This window comes from Emydura macquarii, unplaced genomic scaffold, assembly GCF_026122565.2.
Source record: "Emydura macquarii macquarii isolate MOO-44397 ecotype Brisbane River unplaced genomic scaffold, CSIRO-AGI_Emac_v2 contig_67, whole genome shotgun sequence".
NCBI classification, from domain to species: Eukaryota; Metazoa; Chordata; order Testudines; family Chelidae; genus Emydura; species Emydura macquarii.
Genome location: NW_027130204.1, coordinates 5,742,906 through 5,759,861, shown reverse-complemented (window position 1 = coordinate 5,759,861; position 16,956 = coordinate 5,742,906). Strand labels below are relative to the sequence as shown.

The 16,956-nt window shown below is 43.8% G+C and overlaps 1 protein-coding gene across 1 annotated transcript in view; it reads right to left on the bottom strand.

Annotated features, from left to right (window-relative positions):
• Positions 1 to 16,956, bottom strand: part of VSTM4 (V-set and transmembrane domain containing 4) — a 55,267-nt gene that overhangs the window by 23,800 nt on the left and 14,511 nt on the right. The window contains exons 3-5 of the mRNA XM_067530918.1: positions 14,302 to 14,370; positions 12,581 to 12,688; positions 6,233 to 6,266 (exon numbers count right to left, since the gene is read on the bottom strand). Of these exons, the coding sequence (XP_067387019.1) occupies positions 6,233 to 6,266; positions 12,581 to 12,688; positions 14,302 to 14,370 (211 nt within the window). The remainder of the gene's footprint in view (positions 1 to 6,232; positions 6,267 to 12,580; positions 12,689 to 14,301; positions 14,371 to 16,956) is intronic.

Sequence of the window (16,956 nt, the reverse complement as noted above, 5' to 3'; positions counted from 1 at the left end):
CTTTTCCTCATGGGGACCCCAGGCACACAGAGACAAAAGCCCAGATTCTCAAAGACAGTTGGAGGATTTCAGAATTGAAGGATGTGGGCCTACGTGACTTGAACCAGGCCAGACATAAAGCGTGTGGCAACACCAGGTTTTGAAGCCAGGTCTGATTAATACCCAAACCAGTGGACCATCGATCCTGTGAACCTTTGGAACTGAGAGAAGAATTTGGGCCAGTATCTGGAGACGTGTGAGTTTGCAATAACTGAAGGTGTTGGAATGACTGCAGCAGCTGCAGGCCAGGTCAAGAATTTCTATGTTTACTCTTAAGCCACTAACTAGCCTCATTATGGGCCCAGTCCTGGGTGGTGCTGAAAGTCTCCCGGGATATGCTGAATACCCTCTACTTCAGCAGCACTTGTGAGTGCTCAGACCACCCGAGAGCGGGCCTCAGTCTTCTGCTGGCCAAAAAGTGCCTTAAAAAAGATCAAATACGCTTACCACAGGCCCCTAGCCTGTAATGGAAGCACCTAGAATTCCGCAGGGCATCTGTGCTAATGAGTGCTCGTTGGTTTGGGGGAGTATGATAGGCATGGTACGTCGCGAACACACCTGCGGAAAGAGGGCCTCAGCAGTTGAGGGTCCTACGTTTCAGCAACCTACAAGTCCCACAGAGATCTCTTAACTTTGCCAGAGTAACTTTGAGTTCCGAATGCCAGGATTAGAGCAGTGCTCCCTGTTTGGAATACGTATGAAAGTATTCAAGCATGTTAGCTGATTGGGCCAGGGACTGTGTGTTTGTATAGCACCTAGCACAATGGGGGGGGGGGGGTCCCTAACTGGGGCTCAGCCACCACCACCACAATAATAATTAATAACAACACTATCATCTGTTGATCCTAAATGCCGTTACACTATGCTTGATGAAGAGACATTTCATCTGCAGGCTTTTAAAATAGACCTAGATTTTCTGAAAACTATCAGAGCTATGATAGTCACATTGTTTGATCAAGAGTAACAGAAATTAGGCCAGAGTCTCATTTTACACAGATGTAAAGCTGGAGTAACGCCATTGCCATAAGAGGAAGTACTTTGGATTGACACGTGCATACCTCAGAATGGAATCTGGTTCACTGTTTTTGATGGAGACCGTGGTTGGAATGTTTAGCCCAAAAGGTTTTATAAAAGTGAATGTTAAATGTTTTTTGTGATTTTGAAAACTCAGTTTGGGGGCAGAAGTAATTTTAAAAGTTCCCTTACACTGCTGTGACTCTAAAAACCACCAGCAATTTAGTACCCATGAAAACTACAAATGGAAACCAACCAATAAAACAACAACAGGAAATGCGATCAAACAGCCTATTTTTGACCAAGCGAGCAAAATGCAAAAAAGAAAAGATCAAAATATAACGAAAAGGATTTGATTATTGTAAAATGATTTTACATTGAAAGGGTTGTTAGAACATAGCATAAGCATGGTTCAAAAACATGATTATCCTGACATTACCCCTTTAAGCACAGCAATGTGAGAGGCCTTGCCATCAATTCAGTGCATTCATTATTATTCCTGCTTTGCCACTTTAAAGAGGAACTTATTTGCAGCTTGCACGTTTATTATAAATGGAGGGACTGTACAGGGTTAACTAGCAGCAGAAGATGCAATAATTGTACTTGCTGTCTCACAGTCTAGCTCTTCAATCTAAACAAGGAAACTCATAAAGGCTTCTTGGCTCAGACACACTGTGTCTTTGTCTGCTTCTTTTGTGTAGAGTTAAAAGGAAAGGGTTGGGTTTTTTTTTTTTAATTTTGGGATCCCCCCATGTCTGCCCCCACCTCCTAGTTTTTACTTAAACAGCATCACATTATGCTTTCCTCGCAGGATCTAATGAGTTTTTAAAGAACAAAAGAAAGCAAGGAATTTGGGGGGGAAATAGGCATGGAAGTTGTTTTAAGATAAGAGCACTGGGAGAGAGGGTTGTTTGTGAGTCTGTTGTTGAGGCTGAGCATCAATGCCCTGTGTTTCTGGAGATTCAGACTCTTGCAAGAGCTGGGAGCATGCTGTGTTTGAGGGATTTACTATCCTCATTAATGCCAAGGAATCACCTCTTTTCCTGCATTGTTTTGGACAAGTACTCTCTCTCCTCAAGACTGCTGCAGGATAACTAGAGATTGGCCCAAGCCATGAAATTTGCATGAGGATTTGAAGCAGAATCTATGCTTTCCCAATGGGGGTCAGATGGAGGACTTCCCACATGGAAGAATGGCTTTTTGGTTCCGGCTCAGAAAAGAAGGAGTGCCTAGAATTTAGGGTGCTACTGTGGAACTCAGAAGATCTAGGTTCAAGTCCCTACCCTGTCACAGACTCCTTGTGTGACCCTGGGCAAGTCTGGGCTTAGATCTTCAAAGATATTTAGGGTCCTAAATTCCATTGATTCGAATGGGAATTAAGAGCCGATCTGGGCCTTAATCTCTTTGTGCCACATTTCCTCATCTGTACGATGGGGCTAATAGCACTGTCCTACCTTACAGCGGTGTTGTGCCAATACATTCATTAAAGACTGTGAGGTCATGGCTCAGATACTACAATAATCGGGGCCATACAAGTCCCTTTGATAGGCCTATCTGTGCAATTTTCGTTCCGATGTGAACTTTCCCAAAGTCTGGGGGGAAGTTGAATCTATTTTTAACCAGCACCTCAGCTGTGCACAATGCAATAGTTAGGATTTGCAAGAGTCTCATGCAGACTGGTTCAGGGGTTTGGTTTGATGGATTCTCACACCCCTAACTCAATGACTCGCGAGCTCAAAGCTAGATGCATGCTCAAGTGCCTAGCTGAATTGAAGCACTTTATTAGCACGTATTTTTCAATGGGGCCCTCAAGGATGGATTGGATAGATTCTGTGGGACTCATGGTCATGGTCCAGCAGAGAAATTATCTTGATTATAGAGTAGAAAATAAAAATTACTTGCATGTTATATGTTAGCTAAGGCCTAGATGTGGCAAACACTTAAACACCGGAGTCATGTGCTTAAAGTTAAGCATATGCATAAGCGTCTGCTGGATCAGGGACTTGCACTAAAAATGCTGCTGCTTGTTGATTTTAACCCTGTTTCCTCCTGCAGTTTTTGTTTGCTGTAATTCCATTCCACCTCGCCCCCCCATTCAGTTATATGTGCTTGCTGTTTGATTGTTACAATATCATCTCTGCTACACTGGGCACTGGTGGCATGTCAGGCTCCATGATTTAACAAGGCTTTTTATCCAACTACCATGCTCTTATTTTTGCCTCTGCATTTGTGGACTTTTTTCCAAGTGGTTTAATTTTTTCCTTTGCTTGTGTTCTCCACTGATCTGTTTTAATTTTTTCCCCCTGCCCGCTTTCTCTGAGCTACTAGTTTTGAAACAGAAAGAAGCAACAGTCATCAGTGAAGGGAAAGATAGAAGTGCTGGGCAGTCTCCGTCTGAATGCTGCAGTTGCAATAGGTCACAGGTCATTCAAAAACTAACATCAAAGACTTGGGCTGCACTGACTCTTCTTGAACCATCAATTGCTTTATTGTGAATTCACTTACGGCTCAATGTAGGGTAGGTTGCTATGTGTGAATGCAATAATTATCCCATTAGAGGGGATTGAACATTACACAGGCAGAAGCTGGGACATGCTATACTTAGTCCAGGACCAGAGCCAAAAAGCGCTACTAGTGATAGATTTAAGGTCCAATATCTTTCAGACTACAAGGATTAGAAACAAATGCTTTATGTCACTGGAAAGCTGCAAACTCCTGTGTTCTTTGCACAGCTATGACACATCCACTTCTGGGCCTGGCTGGTCATACAACATATTGTCAATTTTTTTTTTCACTTTAGTTCCAGTATTATTTATATCTCAGGAAACTCAACAATTGGGAATCAGTGTTTAATACCATCTGAAAACTGGAATTCTGCCCTCACAGCAGTGCAAAGTAATTAACCACTGCAGTAGCTTGCCAAGGGAAGTGGTGGATTCTCTAATCCTTAAAGACTCCAAATGAAGATGGGATATCCTTCTAAGAGATCTGCTGTAGCTCAACCACAAGCTATTGAGCTGTATGTATGAATCACTAGGTAAAAATCTGTGGCATGTGCTATGCAGGAGCTCAGACAATGATCATAATGGTCCCAGCTTAGTCCTTCAGGGCAAAATTTTCAAAAGCACCTAAGGACCAGATTTGTAAAGGTATTTAGGTGCCTAATTCTCATTGGAGTTAATGGGAGTTAGGTGCCAAATATCCTTTAAAATCTGACCCTAAGTGACTTAGGAGCTGCTAAGTCTTAGGTTCCTAAGTCACTTAAACACTTTGAAACACCCCCGCCCCCTCCCATCTATGAACATACACAGCTGCGAAATCAAGAGTAACTCCATTGAAGCTAATGGAGTACCACCAATGCAACTCCCATCTGAGGTTGTAAATAGGTTTCAGGGTGGGATTTTCAAAAGTGCCTGAGAAATGTAGGAGCACAAATCAATGGAATTTGAGCTCCTAAATAATTCAGGCCCCCTTGGAAATCTCACCCTGTGTCTAACCCACATTTCAACAGTGCTAAAAGTCACAGTTGCAGTAGAGGATAAAAGGAAACGGGAATCAGAATGTTGTGATTGCAAAAGCGGCTCCCTTGTGTTATAAACACCGCGGTGGGAACAGCACAAATATTCACAGAAGCAGTAATGTTTTCTGTGTCCTGCCATCACAAGGGAAAGATCTGTAACATCCCATCTCTCCTCTTTTTAAAATGCTGTGCTGATTGTTACGTGGTGTTAAACTGTTAACTGCCTTCCTTCTTCCTTCTGGTGTCTAGAATGGAACGGTGCAAATGCCAAGCAGCCGAACGGCTCAGTGCCTTGGTGCACTTGGGATGGGGTGCTTTCTGAAGGGGGAGGAAATAGATGGTAGTGTTGTCTACCTAGTCGACAAGAAGGGAATACCATGGCTTGCTGGTGGCACTATACCAGGTGGTTCTCAACCTATTTACCACTGTGGGTCACATATGCAGTTTTCTATGTGGGCCGCATCCACACGATATAAATACACTACCTGAATGGACCTGAAGATGTCACATGGGCCACAGCTGTGTGCTGATTGAGCTGCAGTTGAGAACTACTGCCTCCTGACCATTAGCCGTGAGAGCCCATGCTGGCATAAGCCTATATTCTCCTCTGAATCTGAGACCCAGCCCATTAGGATTGATTTTGGAGTTGGATGCCTGTAGCCCTAGGCATGGGTGTGTACTTGTGGTGGACAGAAACAGGAATATCAAGATGCAGCCTCTATTCCATCTCCTACATGACTTCCTCCTGCAATCCAGATTTAAGGGACCATGTTCATCCCCGACATTGACGTCACCCAGCTTCAACCAAGGGCTCACCTCTTTCAATCCACCCACCCCATTGTTCCCTTGTCTCAGTCAATGAGTCTCAAATAAACAATGACTCAAAGGAGGCGGTGACCTCAGCCATTAACATTAACCAATCAAAACACATTTCAGTGAGTTCAGCTATAAACATTCCCTCCCACTCTAAAATCATTCAGCTCATTGTCATGTCGTCCCATGACTTTTCCTGACAACTTGCAGACCCCGGCAGAGTGCTTTTAACCTTAGCATGTCCAGTTTCTACCACTCTTTCAGTCTGCATGGTTCAATGACTTTTATAACCATAACAGAGAAAGATGGGCTTTTCTAAGATGTCAATGGTAACAATAAAGGCCTCTGCACAACATGGGCCTTTGTGGCTTTGATTGCTGGGCTAAGTTTCTGCCTTCAGTAAAGTCTCATTTGCACAATAGGATCTTGCTGAAGGAGTCAAAGGCAGAAGGCAAATACATTTGTGATCCTTTGCCATGCATTCTAGGCTAGAGATTAGCGCAATTGAGCTTTGAGATGTGTGAAATCCTGATCTGGATTTCACTCAATATATGTCTGAAGATGGAAGTAGTCACATCATCATCATCCTCCACACCACTCTTATTTATTATTTATACAGTGCATGACAGAATGGTGCATGCTTTACATACATCACATGCAAAAAAGCATTGGGTAAGATTTTCAAAAGTGCCTAAGAGATTTAGAAGCCTCAATCCCACTGACTTTCACATAGGCACTTTTCAAAATTTTAGTCATCTTCTTTGGAGCACCTAATGAAAATAAAACAAGATTGCTAAAACAAGATTGCTAAAATGGCTTATAATAAACGGAAGTGCATTCTCATACCTGTTCTGAGGACATTTCACCAGATAATGCTTCACTGTTAAAGAAAAAAACAATAGAAATAAATAAAGAAATGTGGCTTCATGTATACAGGATTTATGAGCTACAAAAGGACACTCCTGGAACTGTACAGATGCCAACTTTTCACCACCAGAAAGCCGCTAGCTATAATCATGCAATATGCTGCAAATTAGAACATATTGTAACTTGACTGAGATTGTAAGACTACGGGGAAAGAATGTAGCAAACACAGCTAGGAAGTTGCTGCAAAAGTGCTGGGCCACTCAGATGCCAGTGGTCAGCCCAGCCAAGGGAGAGCAGCTGATCATCGGACTTAAAAGCTTTTGTTTCCTTTGTGGTGCTTCACTTCTGGATTCTGTCCACAAACTTTTTTTTAAAAAAATATATCTTTACAAAAGCGTGAAGTAAAAAATAAATCATTCTCCCAGAGGAGCTGTGCAGTTCTTAACAGTCTCCTCCATGGGCCAGACTCTCTGGCTGGATTACATCTTCCATGATGCATCACTTTCCTCCCTTTTAGGGAGGGGTGCATGATTGTAGTCCCTGGCCATGATGCATCATGGGAGATGTAGTCTGGCATGATACCCAGCCAATCAAGAAGAATGGGAGCATAAAGCATCCAAACTACAACTCCAGTGAAGGCACTGTGGCAGCATTTTGAATGAAATATTTCAGTTTTTATCCAAAATATTTCAGGTTTTGGTTGAAAACTGAAAATGTTATGGTTATCAGGTATTTGGATGAAATATTGACATTTTTTGAGGAAAGCAGTCACTTGAAAAACAGTTTTGAGGAAAATTTTTGACCAGCCCTAGATGAAAATATGGCAACCTATAGAGGAGATCGTTCAGCCCTTTATATCAGGGGTTATCTGGAGAAGTCTGGACAGTTGTGACTTGTCCTATAACTAAAAAGTGGATTTCAGTCTGTACCAAAGACACACAGGGCTTTTGAACTGCACACATTGGTTACTCTACATGGAGGGTCAACTTCATCTGTGACACAACACCACCGAATTCAGTGCAGCTAAACCCATGATGAATTAGCCCTGATCATACCTGTTTTCACATTAGTGCACCGAGGCTAACCATGACCTTGATCGGGTTTTTCACACTGACATCACAGACAAGCACTTCTACCATTTCACCTGGGGCACATCATGTTAAGTGAGCTGCTCATTGTTACAGGGTGAGCTGGACCTTTAAGGGAGTTGGGCCCAGCCCCACCTGTGCCTATTTCTCCACCTACCAGGTGACGGGCTTGGGGCTGGCTCAGGTGATCCTGACATGGAAACCTGGGAGTGAGGCTCCTATAAGAAGAAGCCTGGAGGTCAGCAGAGTCCGGAGTGAAGATAGGAGCAAGGAAAGGATCTCCACAGATAGGCCTGTAGGAAGCTGGTGGGTGAACCAGCTAAGGGCTGGGAGAAAGATAGAGAGCCTGGCATTGGCTGGACCACCCACATTGGGCCTAGGAGACTGACTGATTGACCAGGGAATGGTTACAGGAAAAGCTGTGCAACAGGTCGAGGTAGGCAGTAGTCCAGTGAGGTGAAACATGGGGCCAGAGCACTTGGACCCTCTTTGTTGCTAGTTAGTCCCTGGACTGGGACCCACCTTAGAGGGAAGGAGGGAGGGCCTGGGACCCCTACAAGGCCACTGAGGAAGATAGTGTGACAATCCTGAGATGTGGGGTGGCAGGACTATTGAGCCTGAAGCCAGCATGAGATTGCTGCATGACTGTCTTGTTGGCCTTTCTGTCTGGTCCCAGCTGGAAGATAGGCTTCTTGCTGATGGGACCATCCCACCAAGCCAGGCAGCCCAGCCCATCTAAGAAGAGGAAGCTGAGGTGCGGTGCACCAAGGACCCAGAGAGGGTGAGCAGATCATCTCACACGCGTGTTATTGGGGGTGCAGAGGAAGCCAATTAAAGGAGGCTATTGGTGGCTTCTTCTGCATGCAAATTTCAGAGGGAGAGGGAAGCTGTTGGATGAGAAAAGGCAGAGTTGAGATTCAACATACAGGGGCTAGAATGTGACCCCTTGACGGGGATATAAGGAGCAGCTCACTCCCCTGTGCTTGCTACTTGTGTCACACCGTGAGCAGAGAAAGGCACTTCTAGCTCCTGTGCAGATAGCCAGGGAGTAGCCAGGCTCCACCCCACTCAACATCTCACCTGAACCAGCACCTGAGGGGGATTAAACTGGGCTGGGTATAGTGGTGTTGCAGACTGTATCCCCACTGAGCAAGGGACCCAGCTGTGATTCTCAGAGGCAGGCTGGTTCCCTCTCTGCTCTAGGGATAGCACAGCTGCATGCTGCTCAGGCCTAGAGGCAAAGCCAAAATTGACTCCTTGATGTGGACTCAGGAGAATGCATGTTCCTGAAGCACTGGCCTGAGAAGAGACACTTGCCTTAACAGTATGGCCAGTGATCAAAAGATTGAGTGTCTTTCCCTGCTAAGCAATTCACCCATCCAACACAGAATCTTAAGGTTGGCGCTTCTTGCTGGATGATGTTCAAGATTTAAATAAAAATTACATTAAGCCTGCAATTCATTTCATTCTCGGGCAGCCTAGAAAAGACTTTACTTTCACACACGCCCAGAAGGAATTACTAGGGCCAAATCCCAGCACCCAATCCGCATTCGCTCTAGCTAAAGAGAGGGCTTTTTTCAAGGCTGCTTATTCAGTTACACCAGGGTAAATAAACATAATTAGGAGCAGAATCTGGTTTAATGTCTCTTGAAGAACAGTTAGAATAAACCAGAATGTGGTTAGCTTCACACTCTCAGTACTTGTAGCTTATCCCGTGTGACTCATTGTTCCAAAATATTAACTGTTAGTGTTGTGTTAATGTCTTGGCACAGAAATTCTTTCACCGTCTGAAGTGATAGGAAAAGCACCACATGTTACTTTGCTCCTTTGTTAGGTTTGTTCTACCTGTAAAAGGCAGCCATGGCTTGAAATGTGCTTATGGTCAGACAAGATTACCCATATTTTCTCCTATGTGCCTGTTCTTTGTGTGTCTTTGAGTCACAAGGTTCTTCCTTACTGACAGAAACATATTAGTCTTCAAAAGCCAGCACAACTATGGGAGAACAAGATGGAGTCTCTTCTGCCTGGTGCACCATAGACAAAATCACTAGCTAAGTTCCCATTTCAGGGCCTCTCTGATGTGATTTCAGTTCCCATTTCAGGGCCTCTCTGGGAATGATGTGAGAGGCATTTCATAGCTGGGCTTTCACATCTCCAGATAGTTTGCAAGGCTGGCAGTTGGAAAAATCCTCTTCTGACTTGAGGCAAATCTGGTATGGATCCCATTGAGAGAGAATAAGTATTAGCCAGGGTCTGGATCCAGATCTCAACATTACCAGAGTTTGGGTGAGTTCAGATCCATGATTCAAGCCTCTCACTAATAAATGTGAAAATGTCCAGCCATTTCACTTTTCAAGTAACATCTGCACTTTAAACATGAACATAACTATTACAGCTGCAAAACCCCTGCTCAGAACAATGACTCTAATAGAGCTGGGCAAAAACAGCTTTGGCAAATAAACATTTTGTTCAATCTAGTTCCAAATTTTTTCCAACTTTTTGTTTTCCTGAAATTTTTTTAAAAAAATTGTTTTTGGTTCAACCCAAAACTTTTTTTTTTTTTTAGAACTGCCAATGAACCAAAAATCCATGATTCTCCCAGCTTTACTTTTAAACACAGCTGATCTTAAAAAAATAGTAAAAATAGTTAAAGTTTTTTGATAAATTGTCAATTTAACTGGTTATTTTTTTTCAAATTTCAATGAGATTTTTAAAATTTTTATCTCAGCATGAAAGGCTGTACTTCGGTATGGAGTTTTTTATATTTTTTCTTTCATGTGAATTATGTCTTGAAAGATCACTTCTTCCTCACACTTGCTGATACTAAACAGCCTTAATCAAAACTGTATATCTCAAAGAAGATAAAGTTACTGCACAGAAACTAAATGAATTCTTTGCATCAATCTTCACAGCTGAGGATGTGAGGGAGATTCCCAAACCTGAGCCATTCTTTTTAGGTGACAAGTCTGAGGAACTGTCCCAGATTGAGGTGTCATTAGAGGAGGTTTTGGAACAAATTGATAAATTAAACAGTAATAAGTCCCCAGGACCAGATGGTATCCACCCAAGAGTTCTGAAGGAACTCAAATGTGAAATTGCAGAACTACTAACTGTGGTATGTAACCAATAATTTAAATCAGCTTCTGTACTAGATGATTGGAGGAAAGCTTAATGTGGCACCAATATTTTTAAAAGGGAAGATTTTTGTAAAGGGAAATCATGTCTCACCAATCTATTAGAATTCTTTGAGGGGGTCAACAAGCATGTGGGCAAGGGTGATCCCAGTGGATATAGTGTACTTGGACTTTCAGAAAGACTTTGACAAGGTCCCTCACCAAAGGCTCTTAAGCAAAGTAAGCTCAGCGGTCATGGGATAAGAAGGAAGGTCCTCTCCTGGAGCAGTAACTGGTTAAAAGATAGGAAATAAAGGTAGGAATAAATGTCAGTTTTCAGAATGGAGAGAGGTAAATAGTGGTGTCCCCCATGGGTCTGTAATGGGACTAGTGCTGTTCAACATATTCATAAATGATCTAGAAAAAGGGGTAAACAGTGAGGTGGCAAAATTTGCAGATGATACAAAACTACTCAAGATAGTTAAGTCCAAAGCAGACTATGGAGAGTTACAAAGGGATCTCAGAAAACTGGGTGGCTGGGCAACAAAATGTCAGATGAAATTCAATGCTGAAAAATGGTAAGTAATTCACAGTGGAAAACATAATCCCAACTATACATATAAAATGATGGGGTCTAAATTAGCTGTTACCACACAAGAAATATTGGAGTCATTGTGGATAGTGCTCTGATAACATCCACTCAATGTGCAGGGGCAGTCAAAAAAGCTAATAGAATGTTGGGAATCCTTAGGAAGGGGATATATAATAAGACAGAAAATATCATATTGCCTCTCTATAACTTCATGATAGGCCCACATCTTGAATACTTAATGCAGATCTAGTCATACCGTCTCAAAAAAGATATATTGGAATAAGAAAAGGTACTGAAAAGGGCAACTAAAATAATGAGGGCTATGGAAAAGCTTCCATGTGAGGAGAGATTAATAAGACTGGGACTTTTCAGCTTGGAAAAGAGATGACTAAGGGAGAATATGATAGAGGTCTAAAAAATCATGACTGGTGTGGAGAAAATAAATAAGGAAGCATTATTTACTCCTTATAACACAAAAACTAGGAGTCACCAAATGAAATTAATAGGCAGCAGGTTTAAAATGAACAAAAGGAAGTATTTCTTCACACAACAGACAGTCAACCTATGGAAATCCTTGCCAGAGGATGTTGTGAAGGCCAAGTCTATAACAGGGTTCAAAAAAGAACTGGGTAAGTTCATGGAAGATAGGTTCATCAATGCTATTAGCCAGGATAGGCAGAGATTGCTGTTTGCCAGAGGCTGGGATGGCTGATGGGATCGATCACTTGTTCTATTCATTCCCTCGGAAGAACGTAGCATTGGCCACAGTCAGAAGACAGGATACTGGGCTAGATGGACCATTGGTCTGACCTAGTATGGCCATTCTTATGTTTTTAAGAGCAGAGTGATCCTTTGGTGGTGGCAGTATTATTAACATTAGTGATGTCTCTTATTTCTAAGACTATGGAAGTAGAAGTCTGTGAGGTAATAACTGGAAAAACAAAAAGGAGATAGACACTGCCCACTGCGACTAAGTGAGTGATGAGGCTAGATCCTGAGAGGAGCAACTGGCCTGCTTTTTCTGAACGTGTAGGCAGCTACATCCTGTCTCCACAATTTACAGATTTAGGACTAGTCTACGTTTTCTGGGATACACCTTCTGAGCTCATCCCTGCAAACATATTGAGCTGAAACTTTTCACCTAAAGTGCTAACTAGAGCCGGTCAGAAAATCTTGACCAGGTGTTTTGGTTCATTTGGTTTTGGTTTTTGAAAACCAACATGAAGCACATTTCAATTTCAAACCAAATGAAAATGGTTTTTCTTTCATTTAGATTTTTTAAAATCAAAATTATTCCATGAAAAACATCAGTACAAATTGTTTTGTTCAAATGTTTGGCGGAAATTAAATTGGATTTTTTTTGCCACCTCTGAAGCTGTTGGACTTTATTTTTAACTGCAAGGAAAGCTGATTTTTTTTTTCTTTTTTGATCTCCTCTTTCTGCATTCATCTGCTGCCTTCTCTTATTTTTGTTCTTCTCTTTGATAATCCCGTCCTCCCCCTGCCAGTGGGATGACACTTGTCTGTAACTCACCTCTGGACCTTTTCTTCTTCAGCAGCGACTGGCAGAGAATGACAAGGGTAAAAAGGAAGACACAGATAATGCCTATGGAGCACACAAACACTGCATATATATAGAGGTCTGAAAGGCAAGCAGAAAATTACACTCAGCCGGGTTCTTGATATGATTAACAATTCAACACAGGAAAAAGGGTCGACTCTGTGCAAGATAGAAATAGTCAGGCCCTGTCCCAAAGAGTTGAGGATAAAATTTGTGGAAGTGTCTAAGTCACAAAGGCAGCTAAATGGAAAGCCTATGGGATTTAGGCACCTACATGTATTTGAATGTCTTACCCCCAAACTTTAAATTGAGCAAATCAAATAGGCAGGGAGTTTCACAAGTGCTCAGTGTTGGCCTAAATCTGCTCCCATTGAAGTCAGTGGGAATTTTACCATCATAGATTTTAGCCAGCACTGAGCATTTTTGAAAACTTCTGTCTTCTAAAACAGGGCCTCATGCTTCTACTTGTTCCTGCCTTTAATATAGCAATGTATATAGCCCACTACATTGAAGGATGCTTTACACACACTAATTCCCTTCAACACTCTGGGGAGGCAGGCCAGTTTTACTTGTGTTTTACCGAGGGGAAACTGAGTCATAGAGAGGTCAAATGACTTATAGGAAGTGGCAGAGGTGGGAACAGAATCCTACCATCACCCTCTGCTCTACTCATCAGCCCACACTCCCTCTGCCCCGGACAGGACAGTAGTATATTTTGTAAATTGTATTTTAGAGAATGTGACAAAAGCTCCCAAGTGGAACCTTTGTGTAACATTGTCAAATATAGCAGCAACTGAGCATTTGACACATCCAGAATAGCTGTGAACATTTACAACACCAGTAGTGCTATGGTTGCTCACCACTCTGCCTTAAGTACTCTACGTGGTGTTTATTATCCGCCTTATCATGGCCACTAGAAATAGCCAGCAGTTCTATCACCTCACCAAAGGTGTGGTATTATCAGGTACAAGCGCAGTCCAAGGACCCTGCATGTCACGCTGCAATTCATGTTCTTCTGAATCGAGAGCAAAGCGCCGAGGACACACCCTGTGGCGAGGCAATTTATGAAAGCTGCAGGCCAGACTTCTAAAAATGTAGAACTAACTAAATGTCGAACTAACTGTCTAATGGCATGCCAGGTCCTGAACAGACAGGCTGCATTGAACAAGTGTTTGCTTAGGGCTAGAGAGGTTATCTTAGGGTTTGAGAGGTTATCTTTGCTTAGGGAAATGGATTGTCATGCTACAGATCAGGCATCATTTGCTTGGCTTGTTACTACAGGATACCGCTGAGTATCCCTGAAGGGGTGAACTCACTCAGCCGGCATCCAGCGAAATCACTGCAAGACGAGGGAGCGTGGTATGTCTTAAAAGGTGCTCAGCACCGTGCTGGATTGAGTCCTGTGTTTGCATGGCTGTCTCACCTACAGGCCAGATACAGATTAGTTCCCTAATGGGAAAAAGAAAACCCAGTGGTATGAGAACTCTGTGAAGTTGGGGCTTTCCCTCTCTTGTTTCCAACACTCTCTGTACTTCACAGTAAGCTCTTTGGGAGCAGCCTGGCTGTGTCCCCCACTTAGCACTATGGGGCGATTAGCCCCAAAAGGGTTCTTGGCTGCTACCACGGTACAACTCAGCCAGCATCTTAATGGCAAACTGCTTGGAAACAAATGATAACGTTAAATGTATCTTTACCTTCAAAAAACTTCCACGCCTCGTGGGTTTTCCCAAAAGTGGAATCTTCTGAAGCTTTCGATGAAATCACTGGGAAGAACAAAGAAACACGCTATAATGACAATGATGCATGTAGGGGGAAATTCTGTTCCCACCGAAGTCAGTGGGATTTCTATGTTTGACTTCAGTGGGGCCAGGACTTCACCCAGACTTCCGACAGATCATTCATCTTTCAGGCAGAAACAACTGAATTATAAAATGTCAGCAAGAAGGAATCTTGGCAAGACTCGAGTCTGTTTGGAAGCAGGTGTCTGTCACTCCCCTAGAAGTGGCAGGGAGCTCTCCAGACTGAGTCCTGCTGTTACAATATGAAGACATGCGACGATGCAACCGAATGAGGTGGCAGCCTGCATCTCTGTCCCATCTTGGACTACTACAGGAGATCCATGATAGCAATACGTGAGATTCATACAGTGCCGTGGCAGAGTGAACGGTCATGTGGGAGGGAAAAAAAACTGAGCAGGGTTAGTCTAGCTCCACAGCTGTTTCCACAGTTCCATGAAAAGCCAGGACTCTTCCAAATAGTTTTGAGACATGCCTGTCCTGGTGAATGGGATGCTCCTGCAGTTCCTACAAAAGCGCTGTAACAAGGCAGCTGCAACCTCAGCACCCTCAATCCTTCTGTGGACTGGAGCGACTCTGCAACACTCTGCCTCAGTTTCCCTCTCTTACACTGCTCCTCAATAACCCACCCAGTCCATATCCTTTTAAATAGAACTATTCTGGAGGGGATCCAGCATATTCAGTCCACACGCACACCCCCTCCAGCTTCACGCAACTGGTTATTGGTTCCACAGTTCAAAAAGTTTTCTGATCTGGAATCAGGAGTCCCCAGCCCACCTTCCCAGTATTGGCTTATCCGTTCACACTGTCCCTTTATTGCTTGCAGCTGCTTCCTCAAGCCAGCTACAGCCTCCCAGGTGTCTGGCACTCCATGATGCAGGTTAGCAGTGTCTCAGACCGCTCTCTGATAAGAGACCAGATGCGGTCAGCTGACCCACTGGTCACATGACCTTCATTCTCCCCACCTGGGAGTTAAGCCTGTTGCGGATAGACATTGGTCCATCTCCCTTTAAGGAGCCAGCCATCTTATGACAAGCACCCGTTCAGTCCATCAGAATGAGCTCTGGGCTGGGTGCCAGAAGGCCCCCCTTACGGTCTATTTCAATTACAGGCTTCCGTTTTCTGCATATGCAAATCCTTCCACACCACTCCCGCCGGAGCCAGGCCAACCTTCCATCCGCTCTGCAGAAACGATAACTGAAGCACAGCCAAACCTCGTGACTTGCCACAGGTCACGCCAGAAGCATGTAGCAGAACTGGGGAGAGGTCACCATTGACCAGACCTCAGTGGAGCTGCAATGTTGGTTCAGAGTTACATACTTAGTTACGGGGGTCTAGATCTGCAGCTGGTGTTCGCTGCCAGAGCAGCAGTGACTTCGGTGGAGCCTTCCCTTCCGTACAACGGTAAGCTCACGCTTACATGAGCAAGTCCTGCTCCCAGGTCAGGTTTACAGCTGAAGAACTGTGACACAGGAAGACTGAGGAACTTCAGACTTGCCTGAAGAGCAAGAAGCTGATTTGAAAACAATGAGAGAGAAGATACCTTCATCTACACATCTCCACCTACCATCTCCATTTTACAGACCCGTAAACGGCAGCCCTGAGGGGCTACGTGATGTGTCCAAAGGCACAGAAATCAGCAGCACAGCCAGGGCTAGAACACCGAGGCTCTGATTGGCAGCACCTCACCGGTCTCTCCAACCAGCTGAGCCTGCTCACCAATCGCCAGCAAACAAAATCTCAGTCCAACAGAACTGCAACCTGGTAATAGAATATCAATTTCCAGCAAGGGGGGCTCGCAGCCCAAGCTCTCCAGAGAATGGCTTTCTAATGGCTTGCCACTTACCGCTCTGTTCATCAGCACAACAGCCAGACGGCCTGAAGAAAGAGAGAGCACTTTGCAAGTGTATCAGCATGGCCCAGCGGACCGGGAACTGGCATGGGAACAAGGCAGAAGCCATTCACTTTGATGCTCTGACCCCAACCCCTGGCAGAGCTCACCAAACTGGTTTTGGATTAGTGGGAGAAAGAAAAAGCTCAGGAAGAGAGAGCAAAGGCTCTTTCTAGAAAAAAAAGACACAATCCTTCAAGGCTGCGCTAAGGTGAAGTCAGACTGCAGAGACTGGGGTGTCTGGGGTCAGAAAGGCCTCCCAAGGACTCTAGGTGAGAGAGCCATGTGTGGACCTTTTGTTGTTTTAATAACCTCTTCTCTCATGTTACGCTTTGTTCCTAGTGTTAAGACTAGGGGAAGCCATATCTTGATGTGGATATTAGGATGTATAAGGAATGGACTGGAAATTATTTTAATGCCACTATCTAAATCAATGATATACCTTGACTTGGAATATTGTATGCAACACTAAGTGGAATTGGCAGGAGAAGTGGGTCATATGCTGAAAAGCAGCACCACCTGCCTTGAGATGTGGTGCTACTACTATTATCTGTCATCTGTTAGCAGCCCTAGTTTGCTACATGCTGTCAACACACAAGATACAGTCCCTGCCCCAATGAGTTCACAGGACAGGGGTGGAATTTTCAAAAGTGACTACATCA